Genomic DNA, 20,282 nt, shown 5'->3' on the forward strand with positions numbered 1-20,282 from the left:
ATTGTTGTCAAAACAACGATCTGTTTATGTAAACACATTGTTGTCAAAACAAGGATGTACTTATGTAAACACATTGTTGTCAAAACAAGGATGTACTTATGTAAACACATTGTTGTCAAAACAAGGATGTACTTATGTAAACACATTGTTGTCAAAACAAGGATGTACTTATGTAAACACATTGCTGTCAAAACAACGATGTACTTATGTAAACACATTGTTGTCAAAACAAGGATGTACTTATGTAAACACATTGTTGTCAAAACAACGATGTACTTATGTAAACACATTGCTGTCAAAACAACGATGTACTTATGTAAACACATTGTTGTCAAAACAAGGATGTACTTATGTAAACACATTGTTGTCAAAACAAGGATGTACTTATGCAAACACATCGTTGTCAAAACAAGGATGTACTTATGTAAACACATTGTTGTCAAAACAAGGATGTACTTATGTAAACACATTGCTGTCAAAACAACGATGTACTTATGTAAACACATTGCTGTCAAAACAACGATGTACTTATGTAAACACATTGTTGTCAAAACAAGGATGTACTTATGTAAACACATTGTTGTCAAAACAACGATGTACTTATGTAAACACATTGCTGTCAAAACAACGATGTACTTATGTAAACACATTGTTGTCAAAACAAGGATGTACTTATGTAAACACATTGTTGTCAAAACAAGGATGTACTTATGTAAACACATCGTTGTCAAAACAAGGATGTACTTATGTAAACACATTGTTGTCAAAACAAGGATGTACTTATGTAAACACATTGTCAAAACAAGGATGTACTTATGTAAACACATTGTCAAAACAAGGATGTACTTATGTAAACACATCGTTGTCAAAACAAGGATGTACTTATGTTAACACATTGTTGTCAAAACAAGGATGTACTTATGTAAACACATTGTTGTCAAAACAAGGATGTACTTATGTAAACACATTGTTGTCAAAACAAGGATGTACTTATGTAAACACATTGTTGTCAAAACAACGATGTGTTTATGTAAACACATTGTTGTCAAAACAAGGATGTACTTATGTAAACACATTGTTGTCAAAACAAGGATGTACTTATGTAAACACATTGTTGTCAAAACAAGGATGTACTTATGTAAACACATTGTTGTCAAAACAAGGATGTACTTATGTAAACACATTGTTGTCAAAACAAGGATGTACTTATGTAAACACATTGTTGTCAAAACAAGGATGTACTTATGTAAACACATTGTTGTCAAAACAAGGATGTACTTATGTAAACACATTGTTGTCAAAACAAGGATGTACTTATGTAAACACATTGTTGTCAAAACAAGGATGTACTTATGTAAACACATTGTTGTCAAAACGATGTACTTATGTAAACACATTGTTGTCAAAACAACGATGTGTTTATGTAAACACATTGTTGTCAAAACAAGGATGTACTTATGTAAACACATTGTTGTCAAAACAAGGATGTACTTATGTAAACACATTGTTGTCAAAACAAGGATGTACTTATGTAAACACATTGTTGTCAAAACAAGGATGTACTTATGTAAACACATTGTTGTCAAAACAAGGATGTACTTATGTAAACACATTGTTGTCAAAACAAGGATGTACTTATGTAAACACATTGTTGTCAAAACAAGGATGTACTTATGTAAACACATTGTTGTCAAAACAACGATGTACTTATGTAAACACATTGTTGGCAAAACAAGGATGTACTTATGTAATCACATTGTTGTCAAAACAAGGATGTACTTATGTAAACACATTGTTGTCAAAACAAGGATGTACTTATGTAAACACATTGTTGTCAAAACAACGATCTGTTTATGTAAACACATTGTTGTCAAAACAAGGATGTACTTATGTAAACACATTGTTGTCAAAACAAGGATGTACTTATGTAAACACATTGTTGTCAAAACAAGGATGTACTTATGTAAACACATTGTTGTCAAAACAAGGATGTACTTATGTAAACACATTGCTGTCAAAACAACGATGTACTTATGTAAACACATTGTTGTCAAAACAAGGATGTACTTATGTAAACACATTGTTGTCAAAACAACGATGTACTTATGTAAACACATTGCTGTCAAAACAACGATGTACTTATGTAAACACATTGTTGTCAAAACAAGGATGTACTTATGTAAACACATTGTTGTCAAAACAAGGATGTACTTATGCAAACACATCGTTGTCAAAACAAGGATGTACTTATGTAAACACATTGTTGTCAAAACAAGGATGTACTTATGTAAACACATTGCTGTCAAAACAACGATGTACTTATGTAAACACATTGCTGTCAAAACAACGATGTACTTATGTAAACACATTGTTGTCAAAACAAGGATGTACTTATGTAAACACATTGTTGTCAAAACAACGATGTACTTATGTAAACACATTGCTGTCAAAACAACGATGTACTTATGTAAACACATTGTTGTCAAAACAAGGATGTACTTATGTAAACACATTGTTGTCAAAACAAGGATGTACTTATGTAAACACATCGTTGTCAAAACAAGGATGTACTTATGTAAACACATTGTTGTCAAAACAAGGATGTACTTATGTAAACACATTGTCAAAACAAGGATGTACTTATGTAAACACATTGTCAAAACAAGGATGTACTTATGTAAACACATCGTTGTCAAAACAAGGATGTACTTATGTTAACACATTGTTGTCAAAACAAGGATGTACTTATGTAAACACATTGTTGTCAAAACAAGGATGTACTTATGTAAACACATTGTTGTCAAAACAAGGATGTACTTATGTAAACACATTGTTGTCAAAACAACGATGTGTTTATGTAAACACATTGTTGTCAAAACAAGGATGTACTTATGTTAACACATTGTTGTCAAAACAAGGATGTACTTATGTAAACACATTGTTGTCAAAACAAGGATGTACTTATGTAAACACATTGTTGTCAAAACAAGGATGTACTTATCTAAACACATTGTTGTCAAAACAAGGATGTACTTATGTAAACACATTGTTGTCAAAACAAGGATGTACTTATGTAAACACATTGTTGTCAAAACAAGTAAGACATTCAGTCGTGGACAAGCTATCTTCTTACAACATCGTGATCGTTTATTCCTCGGGGAATATGCAACCCTGCTGTTTTTACGGTGTTGTCAAGGACCGTTTAAAAAGTAGGACGCCACAATGCCCCAGCATAATAATAATAACAATAATAATAATAATAACAACACATTTGATTTGTTGTAGACTTTTCATTGGAATAAAAAGTCGTTCTATTCCTAGTTGGACCTCATCTATCACTTCTTCTTTAGGCACAGCTGAGTCCAGCTTTGTGAGACGGCTGCGGTCGGCCCGGCGTGACGGATGTCTGAGACAGCTCCATGGGCCAGAAGAATCATGAGGAGGCAGAAGCAGGACTTATCCTGGACCTGGACCTGGACCTGGGGCTTGAGTATCTCCATGTCGTAGGTGCTGAGCGGCAGGCTGGCATCACCGACGGGCCTCCTCCTGCCATGGAGGAGCAGGAGGACATCCACCTCAGCACCACCTCTACCCCCCAGGAAAGTTCTGAGACAGAGGGTGGGCCACAGGTGTCTTTTGGTCCTGCGCTGACTGGCCCCCTCAACCCAAACGAGGGCCAGAGCTGCTGGACACACGGTAAGAGCCTCCACCAGCCGCTGTGTCGCACACAGTGTGTGGACTTGGGCACCGAAGGTCCTCCCGAGCCACCGACCCCACTTCAACTGTCAGAGCTCCAGCAAGATCTCAAGATCCCTCAACTCCAGCATGCACCTGAGTCCCAGTCCAACCCCTCCGCATCCGAACCTGCCCCCCCCCCTACTGCTGCGGACAAGGAGTATCGAGCCAAACTGGATTTTGCGCTGAAGCTGGGCTACTCGGAGGAGACGGTGCGGCTGGTCCTGTCCAAGCTGGGGCCGCACACTCTCATCAATGACATACTCGGGGAGCTGGTCAAACGAGGCCCTTCAGATGGCGAGCAACCAGTCGGGTCGTCGGCCTCCACCTCAACATCTTTGTCGTCCTGTTCCTCTTACAGTTCCTCCGATATGCAGACAAGTCAGCGACTGGACTCGCCGTGTCCGCCAGAGTCTCTTTGCGACCAGGAGAACCTGCGCCCCATCGTTGTGGACGGTAGTAACGTAGCCATGAGGTGAGCAGGCTGATAGTTTGTACTGTTGTGGTCACACCACCATAATACTGGAATGATCTTTCTGTCCTGTAGCCACGGCAACAAGGAGGTGTTCTCCTGCCAAGGCATCCAACTGGCTGTTGACTGGTTTTTAGAACGTGGCCACCATGATGTTACAGTTTTTGTTCCGGCGTGGAGAAAGGAGCAGTCCCGGCCAGATGCCCCGATAACAGGTCAGTTCAGACTACAAGCGTCCGGACCACACATCTACAAAAAAAAAAAAACAAGTATTGGATTATATTTGCATGCATCTAAAATCCCCAAAGCTACTGTATGTACAGTAAGTGCCTCAATGGGAGTTGACTTGGAAATGTTCTCCAATTGTGTCCTCCTTATTGCTAAACAAAAGTGCCTGCTTTAGTCAATGCTGTCATACGGCGGTTTTGTTGACTTTACATTTGCAAGCCAAAAGGCTTATTTCTTTTAAAAATCCATGAGTTTATGTCGACATGAGTTGTAGTATTAATAACTTCATCATTATCACCAAGCAGCCTTCACACTCTCTCACCGTCACTTAGAAAATGAGCACAGCAGCACAGTCGTGGCCTGAATATTTCCACAGCAAACAGCCAAATATCCCCAAATATTTACTTTTCTTTAGGATTGTTAGCAACTGAAATACAGATTTGCACGAGTATGAAAGCTTTATTGTCATAGTTAAGACATACAAATGACTGCAGAAGCTGTTAGAATAAAGTACAAAGCAAACTGTGTTCTACTGGACAACCTGCAGTCTGCTTTGCTGACACCAGACTTCTGCTAAATGTCTGATGTTCTTTTCAACTGCCACTCAACATTCCAAACATATTTACTTCTCATAGGGTTGGACTTAAAATGGTCTACACATTTAAGTACCGTATTTTCCGCACTCTAAAGCGCACCTTCAATGAATGGCCTATTTTAAAACTTTGTTGATATATAAGGCGCACCGCATTATAAGGTGCATAGAATAGATGCTACAGTAGAGGCTGGGGTTACGTTATGCATCCTTTAGATGGCGCTGTGCTAAAGGGAATGTCAACAAAACAGTCAGGTCAGTCAAACTTTATTAATAGATTACAAACCAGCGTTCTGACAACTCTGTTCATTCCCAAAATGAATAAACAGCTGTTTTATTATTTTCCCCGATTCAATGAACAGGTAAAAAACAGTCTGATACTGTTACAGTAAATCAAAGGTTAGTGCAATCACAATATAGTAACACTGGAAATAGTGCAAAGCAACAATATATCAATAAGTCAAGGTTGCTCAAAGGATCATGTCACACAACACACTAAATAAACATGTAAAGCTCACTTTATTAAGTTATTCCTCATCCACAAATCCCTCAAATTCTTCTTCTTCAGTGTTGGAATCAAACAGTTGGGCGGATAAAAAAAGTCTGTCTCTGTCTGGTGGAAGTCGTCATTAAAGTAGTCAGTGTCGCTGCTGTTAATGTTCAATTCTCTCGCTGCTGTTCTATTCCTGTCTTCTACTGTGTGACTGATGGCCTTGACTTTAAACTTGACTTTAAACTCTGCGTCCTAAGCGTGTCTCTTAATAGGAGACATTTTGGGGTCCAGACATAAACACACAGAAACAGCACGCCTCCTGCAGTCATATATCCCAGCATGCACCGCGCACTTCTTCTTCTACAGGGAAAATGAAGTCTGCAGCTGCTTACCTTAGTTGGGAGACCTGTTGTGGCTCAATATTGGTCCATATATAAGGTGCACCGGATTATAAGACACACGGTCAGCTTTTGAGAAAATTTGAGGTTTTTAGGTGCGCCTTATAGTGTGGAAAATACGGTACTTTGGAATTGTTGTGGCTGGAAACTTGTCCTTTAAATCACACATCAAAACACGTGTATTCCTTCAATACATAGATTTCAGCAGGATCTACCCCAGTCTGCTCACATGCTAGCAGAGTAGGAGATTTGTTTTTTTAAAAAGCTTTTATAATTGTAAAGGACAATGTTTTATCCACTGATTGCAATAATGTAAATTTGTTTGAACTATTAAAGGAACCAAAAATATGACTTATTTTATCTTTGTGCAAACATTGGACACAGTGTGTTGTCCAGCTTATGAGATGCCATGCAAGTGTAAGCCACTGTGACACTATTGTTCTTTTTATTATTTTTATAAATGTCTAATGATAATGTCAATGAGGGATTTTTAATCACTGCTATGCTGAAATTATAACTAATATTGATACTGTTGTTGATAATATTCATTTTTGTTTCACTACTTTTGTTTTGTTCTGTGTGGTGTTTGTGTCTCCTCTCAATTGCTCTGTTTATTGCAGTTCTGAGTGTTGCTGGCTAAGCTTTGGTTTTGGACTTGGATTGCATTGTTATGGTATTGCTGTGTAGTGCTTTGTTGGATTGATAAAAAAAAAAAAATTAAATCAAGTTTTTAAAAATGAGAATCGATTCTGAATCGCACAACGTGAGAATCGTTATTCAAATTCGAATCGATTTTCCCCACACCCCTAGTCATGGAGTTAATTCCAACAGGATCTGAGGCTACCTGAACTCAACACTTTGGGGGAACTTCAGTCCATTTTAAAAGGATGGAGTAAATACTTTATTGGGCCAAGTCTTGTTTTCAAATTGTTTTAATTGAAACATTTAATTTCTTATCCTTTTTATGTTTGCATTGTAAGTCATTTTACTTTTACTTCTTTTTGCCAAGTCACTCATTTTAATCTCAATCACTTTTTACCTGATTAAATAAAGGAAAATAACTGAATATGAAAACAAAGATGTGCACAAGTAGAGGGCAGTTATTTCAGAGATCTGCCGTCAGTAAACACATCCTGAGCTAAATAAGCCTGCTTGGGACAGGTGGACAACCGCTGATATCGATGTAATCGTGTCAATGCCGTCACCTCCGTTCACAGATCAGGAGATCTTGCGGCGGCTGGAAAAGGAAAAGATCCTCGTGTTCACGCCATCGCGCCGCGTCCAAGGTCGGCGCGTGGTCTGTTACGACGACCGCTTCATCGTCAAGCTCGCTTACGAGTCGGACGGCATCATCGTATCCAACGACAACTACAGGGACCTCGCCAACGAGAAACCCGAGTGGAAGAAGTTCATCGACGAGCGACTGCTCATGTACTCCTTTGTCAATGACAAGTAGGTCAGCGGGGGCCTGGGCGCTCATTCGCCGTCACTAAACCATTGATGCTAAACCACTGCGCCGCGGCACATTAGTGTGTGCTGTTTACATCAACAACATATATCATACTCTTTCATAGACAGTGAAATGTCCATTTACAAACTTACAGGGTTCTTAAATAGAAAAGTTTGTATACTGAAGCAAATGTCCCTCCAAGAAACAATGTAAACATGAATATTGATTGCAGCTAGGTTTTTGTTGCAGATGATGTCAAATATAAGAAATGTTATGGGTTTTTTTCTCCTCTTTTTCCGGCATCCATTTTGACCCCAGGAACTTCCTTGGCTTTCATCCTCCTTAGATTCACACAGCTATCAAAACATGGCTAATGCTAACGCAAAGGAGAGCGAGGCTTGTGTTCTAAAAAATAAAACCGTTGTCAGTAGTTTGGTTTTGCAGCAACAGGTGTGGAACAAGTGACTGCACGCTGCAAACTTTGTTGAAAAAAGGCAACAGCACAACAAACTTACTCTAGCATCTGAAAACGAAGCATCGAGCAGAGGGCGGGAAACTTAACTTTTCACGAAGCGAACAATAGCGCAACAACAAAACAACTCCCGCTACAAATTGTGGTGGAATCATCGACACAAGATGCAATGTATGATGAGAAAGAAGCAGAGTGGAGAAACTTCACTCAAGCAGTCGCTCTGCACAACTCCAAGATGTTGGAATGAAAGCCTCTTAATCCACTCTAATCCTCTCAATATTTGACCTAATCATTTATTTGCATTCTATCTACAAGATTGCATCTTTATTTACACTTATATTTTATTTAAGGCAGAAGTTTTAAGTTTGCACTTCTAACTATTTCAATGTTGGAGATGATTATTTATTTGACTGCAATGTGCAATACTCCAATTTTGTAAACAGAATAAATGTGTTCATCACACAAGTATTGCCTCTCAAAGACAGCTCTTCATTTAGTTTTTAAAAAAATTATTCCATCAAAAGTACAATATATATATATACATATATATATATGGTCAAATTAGAATTTTGCTACTAGCTTGAATTTGAATGTGTATTGGATTGGACAGATTATCAGTGGTCCAGCACGTCACTACTATACAGTCCTGTATATCTAACAAATATAAGGATGTAATGGATAAACTTTCTATTTATTAACAAAGGCAAAACAACAACAAACTGTACTGTCCTCGTCTTCAGCCGCCCTGCCAACACTCACACACACACACACACACACACACACACACACACAGACTAGCCCCGTGGTGCAGTTAGAAACTCCTTTACTTTAACAGCAACGTTGCTACAATAATCAGGAATAAAAACTAAAATCCACTTTACCTTGTTGGTTAATGTTGTGTGCAGCAGAAGAAAGGCGGAGGAGGGAGGAAGTGTCGACAACGCTGTGGATATGTCCTGAACGTTTCAAACCACACATTTCAGGTCCTTTGCTTTTCATGGACTTGTAGTCGGTCAGCATAGCCAGAAAAATGCTGTAAAAAGACAGAAAGTGTCAGAGTAATTAGCAGCAGAAGTGTTTGATAAAATAAGCAGTGATCACCTTAGCTTGATGAACCCGAGCAGAAGGACTGTGTTGCCGTGCAGAAAATGTCCGCGCTGCAAGACACACAAGGGGTGGGCGATATTTTCGTACACGTAGACAAAGTTCCTACACCAAAGTAAATATTTATTTGCGCTGTTGGTCGTAAATGGAAAAGTTGGTAGAATGAAGAGTTTGTAAGTGGACGTTCCACTCAATATATCATTTTATAAACACTTTTATTACAGTTGAATAAAACTGTTCTATTTGTTGTTGTAACGCCCCCGCCTGCCCCTCAGATTCATGCCCCCAGACGACCCCCTGGGGCGCCACGGTCCCAGCTTGGACAATTTCTTGCGGAAAAGAGCGGTGGTGCCGGAGCAGAAGAAGCAGCCTTGTCCGTACGGTGAGAAGACGCCTTCACGTACTTAGGAGAGTAAATACTATCATTTACCAAGATGGCCCATGGAAGTTTTTCTTTGCATGTCCAGGTAAAAAGTGCACATACGGACACAAGTGTAAGTACTACCACCCCGAGAGAGGCGCTCAGCCGCAGCGCGCCGTGGCGGACGAGTTGCGAGCCAGTGCCAAGACGTGCGTGTCCACCAAGAACCAGGGCGATACGGGCTTAGTGAAGAGCCACAGCGTGCCGGCTGCTAGCATGGAGGCCAGGAAAGGCGTGGCAAAGCGGCAGTCGGACCCTGGCGTGCGAGCTCTGTCGTACAGCGAGGCGGAGGACAAGTTGTCCGCCAAGGGGAGGACGGATAGTCAGAAGAACAACGCGTGCGCTGGCGGTACTGCGAGCGCCTCACCAGCTCCAGGAGGCCAGGATGAACAGTCCCGAGCAAGCACTCCTCACTGTGTGGCCCCGGCCCCCAGTCATGACCTTTACCCCCACTGCGAGTCCCCAGACCTCAACTACTACTCGGTGGCGCGGGCGTACAGCGGCCTGCGTATCTCGTCCAGACGCAGCCCGGAAGCCCGCTTCCCCACGGACGGCGACCTGCGTTTGGGCTCCATGGGCTCTGCCGGCTCGGAATGCGGCAGCGAAAGCAGCACAAGTTGTGGCAGCAGTTGCGACTCGTACGGCGAGCGGCCGTGTCCCACCTGCCACCAGGACGCTTTGGCGGACGACGGCGGCCATTACGCCAGTCCCCATGGCCGCTCCTATTTCCGCCAGACCGCATCGAGCCACGAACTGTGCAGCTTTCATCTAAGCGAATACGCAAATGTCCCACAGGGTCACGTGACCAACGCCCACAGCTACCACAGCGGGGCAGCACGCGGTCAAGGCTGGACTCACGAGCAGGCGTCCGACGCTGGACCAAAGCGGCCACTCTACCCGTTACCGCTTCATTTCCAGCACCAGCCGCTCGCCGCACGCTCCAGCTGCCCGGGCGACTACCGCACAGTGACGCCTCCCAACCCTCCCGGCTCGCCCCTCGCCCGTTGCCTGGACCCCACCCGGGCGGGGAGTGCTTCTGACTCTCACCTGTACCAGCATCCCTACGCATCCCACCATCTGAAGACTCTGCCCACCTGGGATGCGTATTACGGCGAGCCGCCGCCGCCGCCACCTCGGTATGCGCCGGGGGCCTATCAGAGCTTGCCGGCGTCATGGCACTCACCTCACTGGGCACAAGACGGCTACACGCCACCGCCCTCGTCTCATCCCGTGCACTATTTAAGTCACCCGCCCCACCTCGCACCATCGCCACACCCCGAGTCGCCCGCACACGGACGCCACGGGGACGCCAGGGAGAAAGCGTACACCAACCTGTGCAACATCTTCCCCTCGGAGCTGGTGAGCCGGGTGATGGCGAGGAACCCCCACGTCACGGACCCACAGCAGCTTGCCGCCGCAATCTTGGCGGAGAAAGCTCAGGCGGGCTACTAAGGTGTGGCCGTTTTGTCTGCCTGTTCAAATTGTGTCTTTCTTGTCGAGCTCTTTTGTCCACCGATGACATCTCTTTGGCCCGAATAGTCGCCGTGGAGATGGGCTACCTTGTGGTGTGTACCTTAGTTTTAGTAAGGGACATCTCTTCTCTTTGTAGCCTGCAGACAAACCGGCGTCCTGGACATTGGTTGTCAGCAGGCTATCTACATACTGTACACTGTATACTGTACATACTTACACACATACACACACTTGTTTCTGTTGGGTCGGCTGCAATGTGCTACAGACGGAATGTCTCCCTGGACGTAGTGTAAATATATTTAATTGCTCTGGGCTGTAGCGCCTTCCAGACCGATCCACCATGAGCCCCAGTTGATACAAATTGTATCAGGAAGTGAGTGGCTGACGTCATACAGTAAGTTGACTTCTCACTCCATGTTTGCCAGCCACACCCTCCATGTACTCAAGTTCCAGGTCATGAGCTATTTGCAGTTGTGGCTCTACTTTGTGGAGGGAGGAGAACTGCCTTGGGCGTTTGGGTCGGAGGTTTCTTTTCTGCGGCGTCTCTGCCGAGGGGACGTTTTGATTATCAAGCAAGCGACATGAAGCTGCTTTTCCTGCAGCGTGCTGGATGAGACGCTGCGGAAAAGAAGCTAATCCCTCCCAAAAAATGTGTGTAACAAAGAAGCGTCTTCGCTGGCGCCTGCTGGCACCGTGTGTCAGCGTGGGCCGCCAGCGTGGGCCCAAAGTAATGCCACTACTCTGGCATCGTGCTTACGACACATCCAATACTCTGAACTATGTTCAGCTAAACGTTGTGCATGTTTCTGCGCCTTTTTATTTTATTGCACGCGTGTATCGCAGCTAGGTCTGGGCGACGTTAGCCATACATTTGAGTCTGCTGTTGCGTTTGAAAAAAACTCAAATCGATTTTTTTTTGTCTTCTTTCTCCGGCACATTTGTTTGTCCCCAGAAGCTAGCAAAACACGGCTAATGCTAAGGCAAACAAGAGCAAGACGTTTGTTTCAAAGAAAATCAAAGTGTCATCTGTGGTTTAGATTTGCGCCAACAGGTGTGGAACAAATGACTGCACGCTGCAAAGTTTGTTTAAAAAATACGCTTTCAAAAAGAGATGATAGCATCTGAAAGGGAAGTATCCAGCCGAGTGCGGGAAATGCAAACAAGAACATAAAGAAACTCTCCCGTTAAACTGCAGCTTCTGTGCTGGAAACAAGGACATCATGGAAAACTTTATCCACTCATTAACATTATAGAGACCTCCCGATGCTACATTTTATTTTAACAAGTATTTCATTCAAGACAGAAGATTTGAATTTGTAATTTATCAATCTCAAATGTTGAAAGTTAATTTATGCAATGATGTATTTACCTAATTATTTCATTCAATACAGAAGTTTTGCCTCCTATGGGAAGCTGTATGTTCAATAACAATGCATATTAATCAGCAAAGCATTACAGTAAATATGCCAGAATTTTTTATAATACCTCATTTTATCTGTTTAGGTTTGTGAAAAATATTTTCTACAAAGTCCAATTCATATCAGTTGTAAAAAGAACCCACTTTATTAAAAAACAAACTGTTTGCTAAGATGCAGTGTCATTCTAAACTATTCATTTTGATCGAATAAAAGCAAAACTTGTTTTTGAATGATCTCTGTCATTTGTATTTATTTGTTCCTTTACAACAGGGGCCGGCAACCCGCCCTAGTGGCTCTCTGGAGCTTTTTTTTTTTTAAATGTATGAAAAATGGAAAAAGTTAAGGGGGAAAAATACAAAAAAGAAACAATTTTTTGATTTAATTTGGTTTCTTTAGGAGGACAAACATGACACAAACCTCCCTAATTGTTATAAAGCACACTGTTTATATTAAACATGCTTCACTGATTCGAGTATTTGGCGAGTGCCGTTTTGTCCTACTAATTTTGGCGGTCCTTGAACTCACCGTAGTTTGTTTACATGTAGAACTTTCTCTGACTTTCTAAGACGTGTTTTATGCCACTTCTTTTTCTGTCTCATTTTGTCCTACAAACTTTAAACGTTGTGCATGAATGCAGAAAGGTGAGTTTTGTTGATGTTATTGACTTATGTGGAGTGCTAATCAGACATATTTGGTCACTGCAAGCTAATCCATGCTAACATGCTATTTAGGCTAGCTGTATTGCATCATTATGCCTCATTTGTAGATATATTTGAGCTCATCTAGTTTCCTTTAAGTCCTCTTAATTACATTTATATCTCGTGACACACTATCTGTATGTAATATGGCTTTTAATTATTTGCGGCTCCAGACAGATGCAGTGACCAAATATGTCTGATTATGACTCCACACAACAAAAATAACATCAACAAAACTAACCTTTGTGCATTCATGGACAACATTATAAGTTTGTTGGACAAAATAAGACAGAAAAAGAAGTGGCTTGAAACACGTCCTAGAAAGTTGGAGAAAGGTCTACATGTAAACAAACTACGGGGAGTTCAAGGACCGCCAAAATTAGTAGGACAAAACGACGCTTGTCAAATACTTGAATCAGTGAAGCATGTTTAATATAAACAGTGTGCTTTATAACAATTAGGGAGGTTTGTGTCATGTTTGTCCTCCTACAGAAACCATATTAAAGCAAAAAAATATATTTTTTTGTATTTTTTTCTCCTTATCTTTTTCCATTTTTCATACATTTTTGAAAAAGCTCCAGAGAGCCACTAGGGCGGCGCCAAAGAGCCGCATGTGGCTCTAGAGCCGCGGGTTGCCGACCCCTGCTTTTGAAAGTAGTCAAAACAATTGTAAAAGATGGTGGATCTAACTTTTGGTGAAAAAATTGGTGATTTTATTTTTAGGCTGTATCGCCCAGGCCGTATCGCCCAGGCCGTATCGCAGTTTTGAAAGTTCACTCCGACAACTCTAATAATGATTTTTTTTTACTACTGTAACTGTGATTGTTCATTAAAGAATACGATGAAGAATTCCAATCTGCTGAGTTATTTTGTTGTGGTTCTGACTCTTGGACCTCATGTTTCCATCACAATACTTTGGATGACAGTTTGACTCAGAATTGATTCTCGAATGAAAAAGATGATTTCAATATATTTGTCATAAAAATGAGAGTGGGTGTGAGAAGTATTCAAGTCCTTTAAATTGTTCACTTTTTGTTTCATTTCAGCCTTTTGTTAGTCAAAGAAGTTCATTTTGTTTGTTGTTAAAGTTCACTCAGCAGCTTTTTTCACACAATAAAACTGAAATGTTGACATTTTTGCAAATTTGTTCCCAAAAAAAAATCCAGGATGTCTCTGTACATTGCTGCTTTCATCTTAGTCCAGTCCGGGAGGTGACCAAGACCATGGTCACTCTGTCATCTTAGTCTAGTCAGGGAGGTGACCAAGACCATGGTCACTCTGTCATCTTAGTCTAGTCAGGGAGGTGACCAAGACCATGGTCACTTTGTCATCTTAGTCTAGTCAGGGAGGTGACCAAGACCATGGTCACTTTGTCATCTTAGTCTAGTCAGGGAGGTGACCAAGACCATGGTCACTCTGTCATCTTAGTCTAGTCCGGGACGTGACCAAGACCATGGTCACTCTGTCATCTTAGTCTAGTCAGGGAGGTGACCAAGACCATGGTCACTTTGTCATTTTAGTCTAGTCAGGGAGGTGACCAAGACCATGGTCACTTTGTCATCTTAGTCTAGTCAGGGAGGTGACCAAGACCATGGTCACTCTGTCATCTTAGTCTAGTCAGGGAGGTGACCAAGACCATGGTCACTCTGTCATCTTAGTCTAGTCAGGGAGGTGACCAAGACCATGGTCACTCTGTCATCTTAGTCTAGTCAGGGAGGTGACCAAGACCATGGTCACTCTGTCATCTTAGTCTAGTCAGGGAGGTGACCAAGACCATGGTCACTTTGTCATCTTAGTCTAGTCAGGGACGTGACCAAGACCATGGTCACTCTATCATCTTAGTCTAGTCAGGGAGGTGACCAAGACCATGGTCACTCTGTCATCTTGGTCTAGTCCGGGAGGTGACCAAGACCATGGTCACTCTGTCAGAGCTACAGCATTCCTCTGTGGAAAGAGGACAACCTTCTAGAAGGAAAACTATCTCTGCAGCAATCCAGCAATCAGGCCTGTATGTTAGTGGCCAGAAAGAAGCCATTTCTTAGTAAAATGTTTCCCAACATGCATCTGAAAGACTCTTAGACCATGAGAAACAAAGTTCTCTGGTCTGATGAGACAAAGATTGAAACCTTTGGCGTGAATGCCAGGCATCATGTTTGAGGAAAGCAGGTAGTGCTCACCACCAGGCCAATAGCATCCCTACAGTGAAGCATGTGGGTGGCAGCATCATGCTGTGGGGATGCTTTTCAGCAGCAGGAACTGGGAGACTAGTCCGGATAGAAGGAAAGATGAATGCAGCAAAGCACAGAAACACCCTGAATGAAAACTAACTATTCCCAATCCAATCCACTTTATTTAAATAACACATTTAAACAACAAGAATGTTTCCAAAGTTTAAAAACAAGATTAAAACATTTTTTAAAGGGTAAAAGCAATTAAAAGAGTAAAATAGAAATCTTAGTGTATAAAAAACACAGAGGACAGAGGACCACACAACTCACGTCGTGTTAAAAGCCAAAGAATAAAAGTGGGTCTTAAGACGAGACTTAAAAGAGTCCACTGTGGAAGCAGTTTGAACATGGAGGGTCAGAGTGTTCCAGAACTTAGGGCCGACCACAGAGAAGGTCCTGTCTCCCCTGGTCTTAAGTCTGGTCTTGGGCACCACCAGCTGGAACTGGCTCTCGGACCTCAGAGTGCGCGCAGGAATGTAAATTTGGATGAGGTCTGAGATAGAGAGCTTTGAGGCTAAAGCCAGCATAAAGTGCTCTGCAGTAGTCCAGGCCACTTCAAATAAAAGCATGCACCACTTCTTCAAAAAGGTTCAAAGATAAAAACGGTTTAACCTTTACTAAAAGGCGAAGGTGATAAAAACAGGATTTTAAAACGCCATTGACTTGTTTGTCTAGTTTAAAATGGCTGTCTATAGTGACGCCAAGGCTGCTGACTTTGGGACACACATCGTGTTGCAATAGTCCCAAGTCAGGGAGGGCCGCCACAAAAACTACAATTTCCGTTTTTCCTCATTCGTTATTAAAAAATTCTGGGCTAACTAAGCCTTGACGTCACATAGACAGTTGAGAAGGGTGTCAGGGGGCGTGGCCTTTTGAAATCACCATATACATTTGTCAGTCATCTGCATAAAAGTGATAAAACACTCCATGTTTCCTACAAATCTCTCCAAGAGGGAGAAAGTATACGGAAAAGAGAATGGGGCCTAAAATAGATCCCTGGGGGACACCACAGTGAAGCGGGGCAGAAGAAGAAGGGGTGGAGTCCCCCAGCCTGACAGAGAAGGACCTCTCAGACAGGTAAGATGTGAACCACTGTGACGCAGTCCCCCTGACACCCACACAGTCTCTCAGGCCGCTCTAAAAGAATTGTGTGGTGGACTGTGTTAAAGGCAGCTGGAAGATCTAAAAGCACTAAAATGGCAGAGCTGCCACAATCAGACATCAAAAGAAAGTCATTCCAATTCCCAAACAACCTGATGCAGTTTAAGAGGTGCTGAAAAGAGGAATCAGCAAAACTGCCCTAAGATGGGTGTGCCAAGTCAAGTTAGTGGGATCCTGGTCAGAAGACTTCAGGCTGATAAAGTTGCATCAACAAAGTATTGTTTTTTATTTTGTTTACATTTGCAAAAATGTCAGGACTCTCACACTATTATGTTAGATCCACTATGGACTGGACTCTCACTATTATGTTAGATCCACTATGGACTGGACTCTCACTTTAATGTTAGCTCCACTATGGACTGGACTCTCACTATTATGTTAGATCCACTATGGACTGGACTCTCACTATTATGTTAGATCCACTATGGACTGGACTCTCACTATTATGTTAGATCCACTATGGACTGGACTCTCACTATTATGTTAGATCCACTATGGACTGGACTCTCACTATTATGTTAGATCCACTATGGACTGGACTCTCACTATTATGTTAGATCCACTATGGACTGGACTCTCACTATTATGTTAGATCCACTATGGACTGGACTCTCACTATTATGTTAGATCCACTATGGACTGTACTCTCACTATTATGTTAGATCCACTATGGACTGGACTCTCTCACTATTATGTTAGATCCACTATGGACTGGACTCTCACTATTATGTTAGATCCACTATGGACTGGACTCTCACACTATTATGTTAGATCCACTATGGACTGGACTCTCACTATTATGTTAGATCCACTATGGACTGGACTCTCACTATTATGTTAGATCCACTATGGACTGGACTCTCACTATTATGTTAGATCCACTATGGACTGGACTCTCACTATTATGTTAGATCCACTATGGACTGGACTCTCACTATTATGTTAGATCCACTATGGACTGGACTCTCACTTTAATGTTAGCTCCACTATGGACTGGACTCTCACTATTATGTTAGATCCACTATGGACTGGACTCTCACTATTATGTTAGATCCACTATGGACTGGACTCTCACTATTATGTTAGATCCACTATGGACTGGACTCTCACTATTATGTTAGATCCACTATGGACTGGACTCTCACTATTATGTTAGATCCACTATGGACTGGACTCTCACTATTATGTTAGATCCACTATGGACTGGACTCTCACTATTATGTTAGATCCACTATGGACTGGACTCTCACTATTATGTTAGATCCACTATGGACTGTACTCTCACTATTATGTTAGATCCACTATGGACTGGACTCTCTCACTATTATGTTAGATCCACTATGGACTGGACTCTCACTATTATGTTAGATCCACTATGGACTGGACTCTCACACTATTATGTTAGATCCACTATGGACTGGACTCTCACTATTATGTTAGATCCACTATGGACTGGACTCTCACTATTATGTTAGATCCACTATGGACTGGACTCTCACTATTATGTTAGATCCACTATGGACTGGACTCTCACTATTATGTTAGATCCACTATGGACTGGACTCTCACTATTATGTTAGATCCACTATGGACTGGACTCTCACTATTATGTTAGATCCACTATGGACTGGACTCTCACTATTATGTTAGATCCACTATGGACTGGACTCTCACACTGTTATGTTAGATCCACTATGGACTGGACTCTCACTATTATGTTAGATCCACTATGGACTGGACTCTCACTATTATGTTAGATCCACTATGGACTGGACTCTCACTATTATGTTAGATCCACTATGGACTGGACTCTCACACTATTATGTTAGATCCACTATGGACTGGACTCTCACTATTATGTTAGATCCACTATGGACTGGACTCTCACTATTATGTTAGATCCACTATGGTCTGGACTCTCACGCTATTATGTTAGATCCACTATGGACTGGACTCTCACTATTATGTTAGATCCACTATGGACTGGACTCTCACTATTATGTTAGATCCACTATGGTCTGGACTCTCACGCTATTATGTTAGATCCACTATGGACTGGACTCTCACTATTATGTTAGATCCACTATGGACTGGACTCTCACTATTATGTTAGATCCACTATGGACTGGACTCTCACTATTATGTTAGATCCACTATGGACTGGACTCTCTCACTATTATGTTAGATCCACTATGGACTGGACTCTCACTATTATGTTAGATCCACTATGGTCTGGACTCTCACGCTATTATGTTAGATCCACTATGGACTGGACTCTCACTATTATGTTAGATCCACTATGGACTGGACTCTCACACTATTATGTTAGATCCACTATGGACTGGACTCTCACTATTATGTTAGACCCACTATGGACTGGACTCTCACTATTATGTTAGATCCACTATGGACTGGACTCTCTCACTATTATGTTAGATCCACTATGGACTGGACTCTCACTATTATGTTAGATCCACTATGGACTGGACTCTCACTATTATGTTAGATCCACTATGGACTGGACTCTCACTATTATGTTAGATCCACTATGGACTGGACTCACACTATTATATTAGATCCACTATGGACTGGACTCTCACTATTATGTTAGATCCACTATGGACTGGACTCTCACTATTATGTTAGATCCACTATGGACTGGACTCACACTATTATGTTAGATCCACTATGGACTGGACTCTCACTATTATGTTAGATCCACTATGGACTGGACTCTCACTATTATGTTAGATCCACTATGGACTGGACTCTCACACTATTATGTTAGATCCACTATGGACTGGACTCTCACTATTATGTTAGATCCACTATGGACTGGACTCTCACTATTATGTTAGATCCACTATGGACTGGACTCACACTATTATATTAGATCCACTATGGACTGGACTCTCACTATTATGTTAGATCCACTATGGACTGGACTCTCACTATTATGTTAGATCCACTATGGACTGGACTCTCACTATTATGTTAGATCCACTATGGACTGGACTCTCACTATTATGTTAGATCCACTATGGACTGGACTCTCACTATTATGTTAGATCCACTATGGACTGGACTCTCACTATTATGTTAGATCCACTATGGACTGGACTCTCACTATTATGTTAGATCCACTATGGACTGGACTCTCACACTATTATGTTAGATCCACTATGGACTGGACTCTCACTATTATGTTAGATCCACTATGGACTGGACTCTCACTATTATGTTAGATCCACTATGGACTGGACTCTCACTATTATGTTAGATCCACTATGGACTGGACTCTCACTATCATGTTAGATCCACTCGATGTCTATTGCACTGATTGCCCTGCGATCTTAGAGTTTTTCTTTGCCCTGATGTGGGATTTGAACTGAGAATGTGGTTGTGGCTTCAAATATATCAAACTGAATGAAAAATCCCGAGTCAGTGAGCAGATGTCTTTGATCAGCTGATTAGTGATCAAACAGGTCCAATAGTCTAAGATTAGTCAACTATTCCAACTATTGTTAGTTGCATGCCACCTGACTGACTTACCTGAGTGCAACTTCTTGTGGTTTGAAGGAGGAGAGGCGGGGCAGGCCGTTCTTCTCATGGTCATGGACCAGGTTCTCCGGGATCTCCTCCACACTGGAGTAGGTTCCTGCCGACAACAAGAACACAAAAAGTTCTATCAGTTGAGGTAACAGAAACCTGTCAACAGACTTCGACGTACCGTTGAGAACAATGAAGACCTTCTTCCATTCCGTGTTTCCCACTTTGGGTGTCTGGCAGAACAAGATGTTGTGTTTGTCACAAACAAAGATGTGGTCCAGGACCAACTTGCTGATGAGGACTTGAGTCGTCACAAAGATGTGGTCCAGGACCAACTTGCTGATGAGGACTTGAGTCGTCACAAAGATGTGGTCCAGGACCAACTTGCTG

General features: G+C 41.9%; 1 protein-coding gene and 1 long non-coding RNA gene across 4 annotated transcripts in view; one reads left to right on the forward strand and one right to left on the reverse strand.

Moving 5' to 3' along the window:
• Positions 1 to 12,489, forward strand: part of LOC133544572 (probable ribonuclease ZC3H12C) — a 41,641-nt gene extending 29,152 nt beyond the window's left edge. For 2 of the 3 annotated variants that reach the window (XM_061890055.1, XM_061890054.1), the window contains 5 exons: positions 3,351 to 4,210; positions 4,283 to 4,422; positions 7,136 to 7,370; positions 9,220 to 9,326; positions 9,412 to 12,489. In XM_061890055.1, coding sequence (XP_061746039.1) covers positions 3,420 to 4,210; positions 4,283 to 4,422; positions 7,136 to 7,370; positions 9,220 to 9,326; positions 9,412 to 10,817 — 2,679 coding nt within the window. In that variant the 5' untranslated portion in view covers positions 3,351 to 3,419 and the 3' untranslated portion in view covers positions 10,818 to 12,489. Of the gene's footprint in view, positions 1 to 3,329; positions 4,211 to 4,282; positions 4,423 to 7,135; positions 7,371 to 9,219; positions 9,327 to 9,411 lie in introns of those variants that run through there. The other variant, XM_061890057.1, reaches the window with a different exon arrangement.
• LOC133544573 (uncharacterized) lies at positions 3,125 to 20,239 on the reverse strand. The gene is made up of 5 exons (XR_009804672.1): positions 20,074 to 20,239; positions 19,896 to 20,001; positions 8,942 to 8,997; positions 8,722 to 8,873; positions 3,125 to 4,456 (listed from the first exon to the last, which is right to left on the reverse strand). It is a non-coding gene; the product is annotated as an uncharacterized LOC133544573 (long non-coding RNA).
• Between the last annotated feature and the right edge of the window lie 43 nt (positions 20,240 to 20,282).

Source organism: Nerophis ophidion, linkage group LG27 (assembly GCF_033978795.1).
Source record: "Nerophis ophidion isolate RoL-2023_Sa linkage group LG27, RoL_Noph_v1.0, whole genome shotgun sequence".
Lineage (NCBI taxonomy): Eukaryota > Metazoa > Chordata > Actinopteri > Syngnathiformes > Syngnathidae > Nerophis > Nerophis ophidion.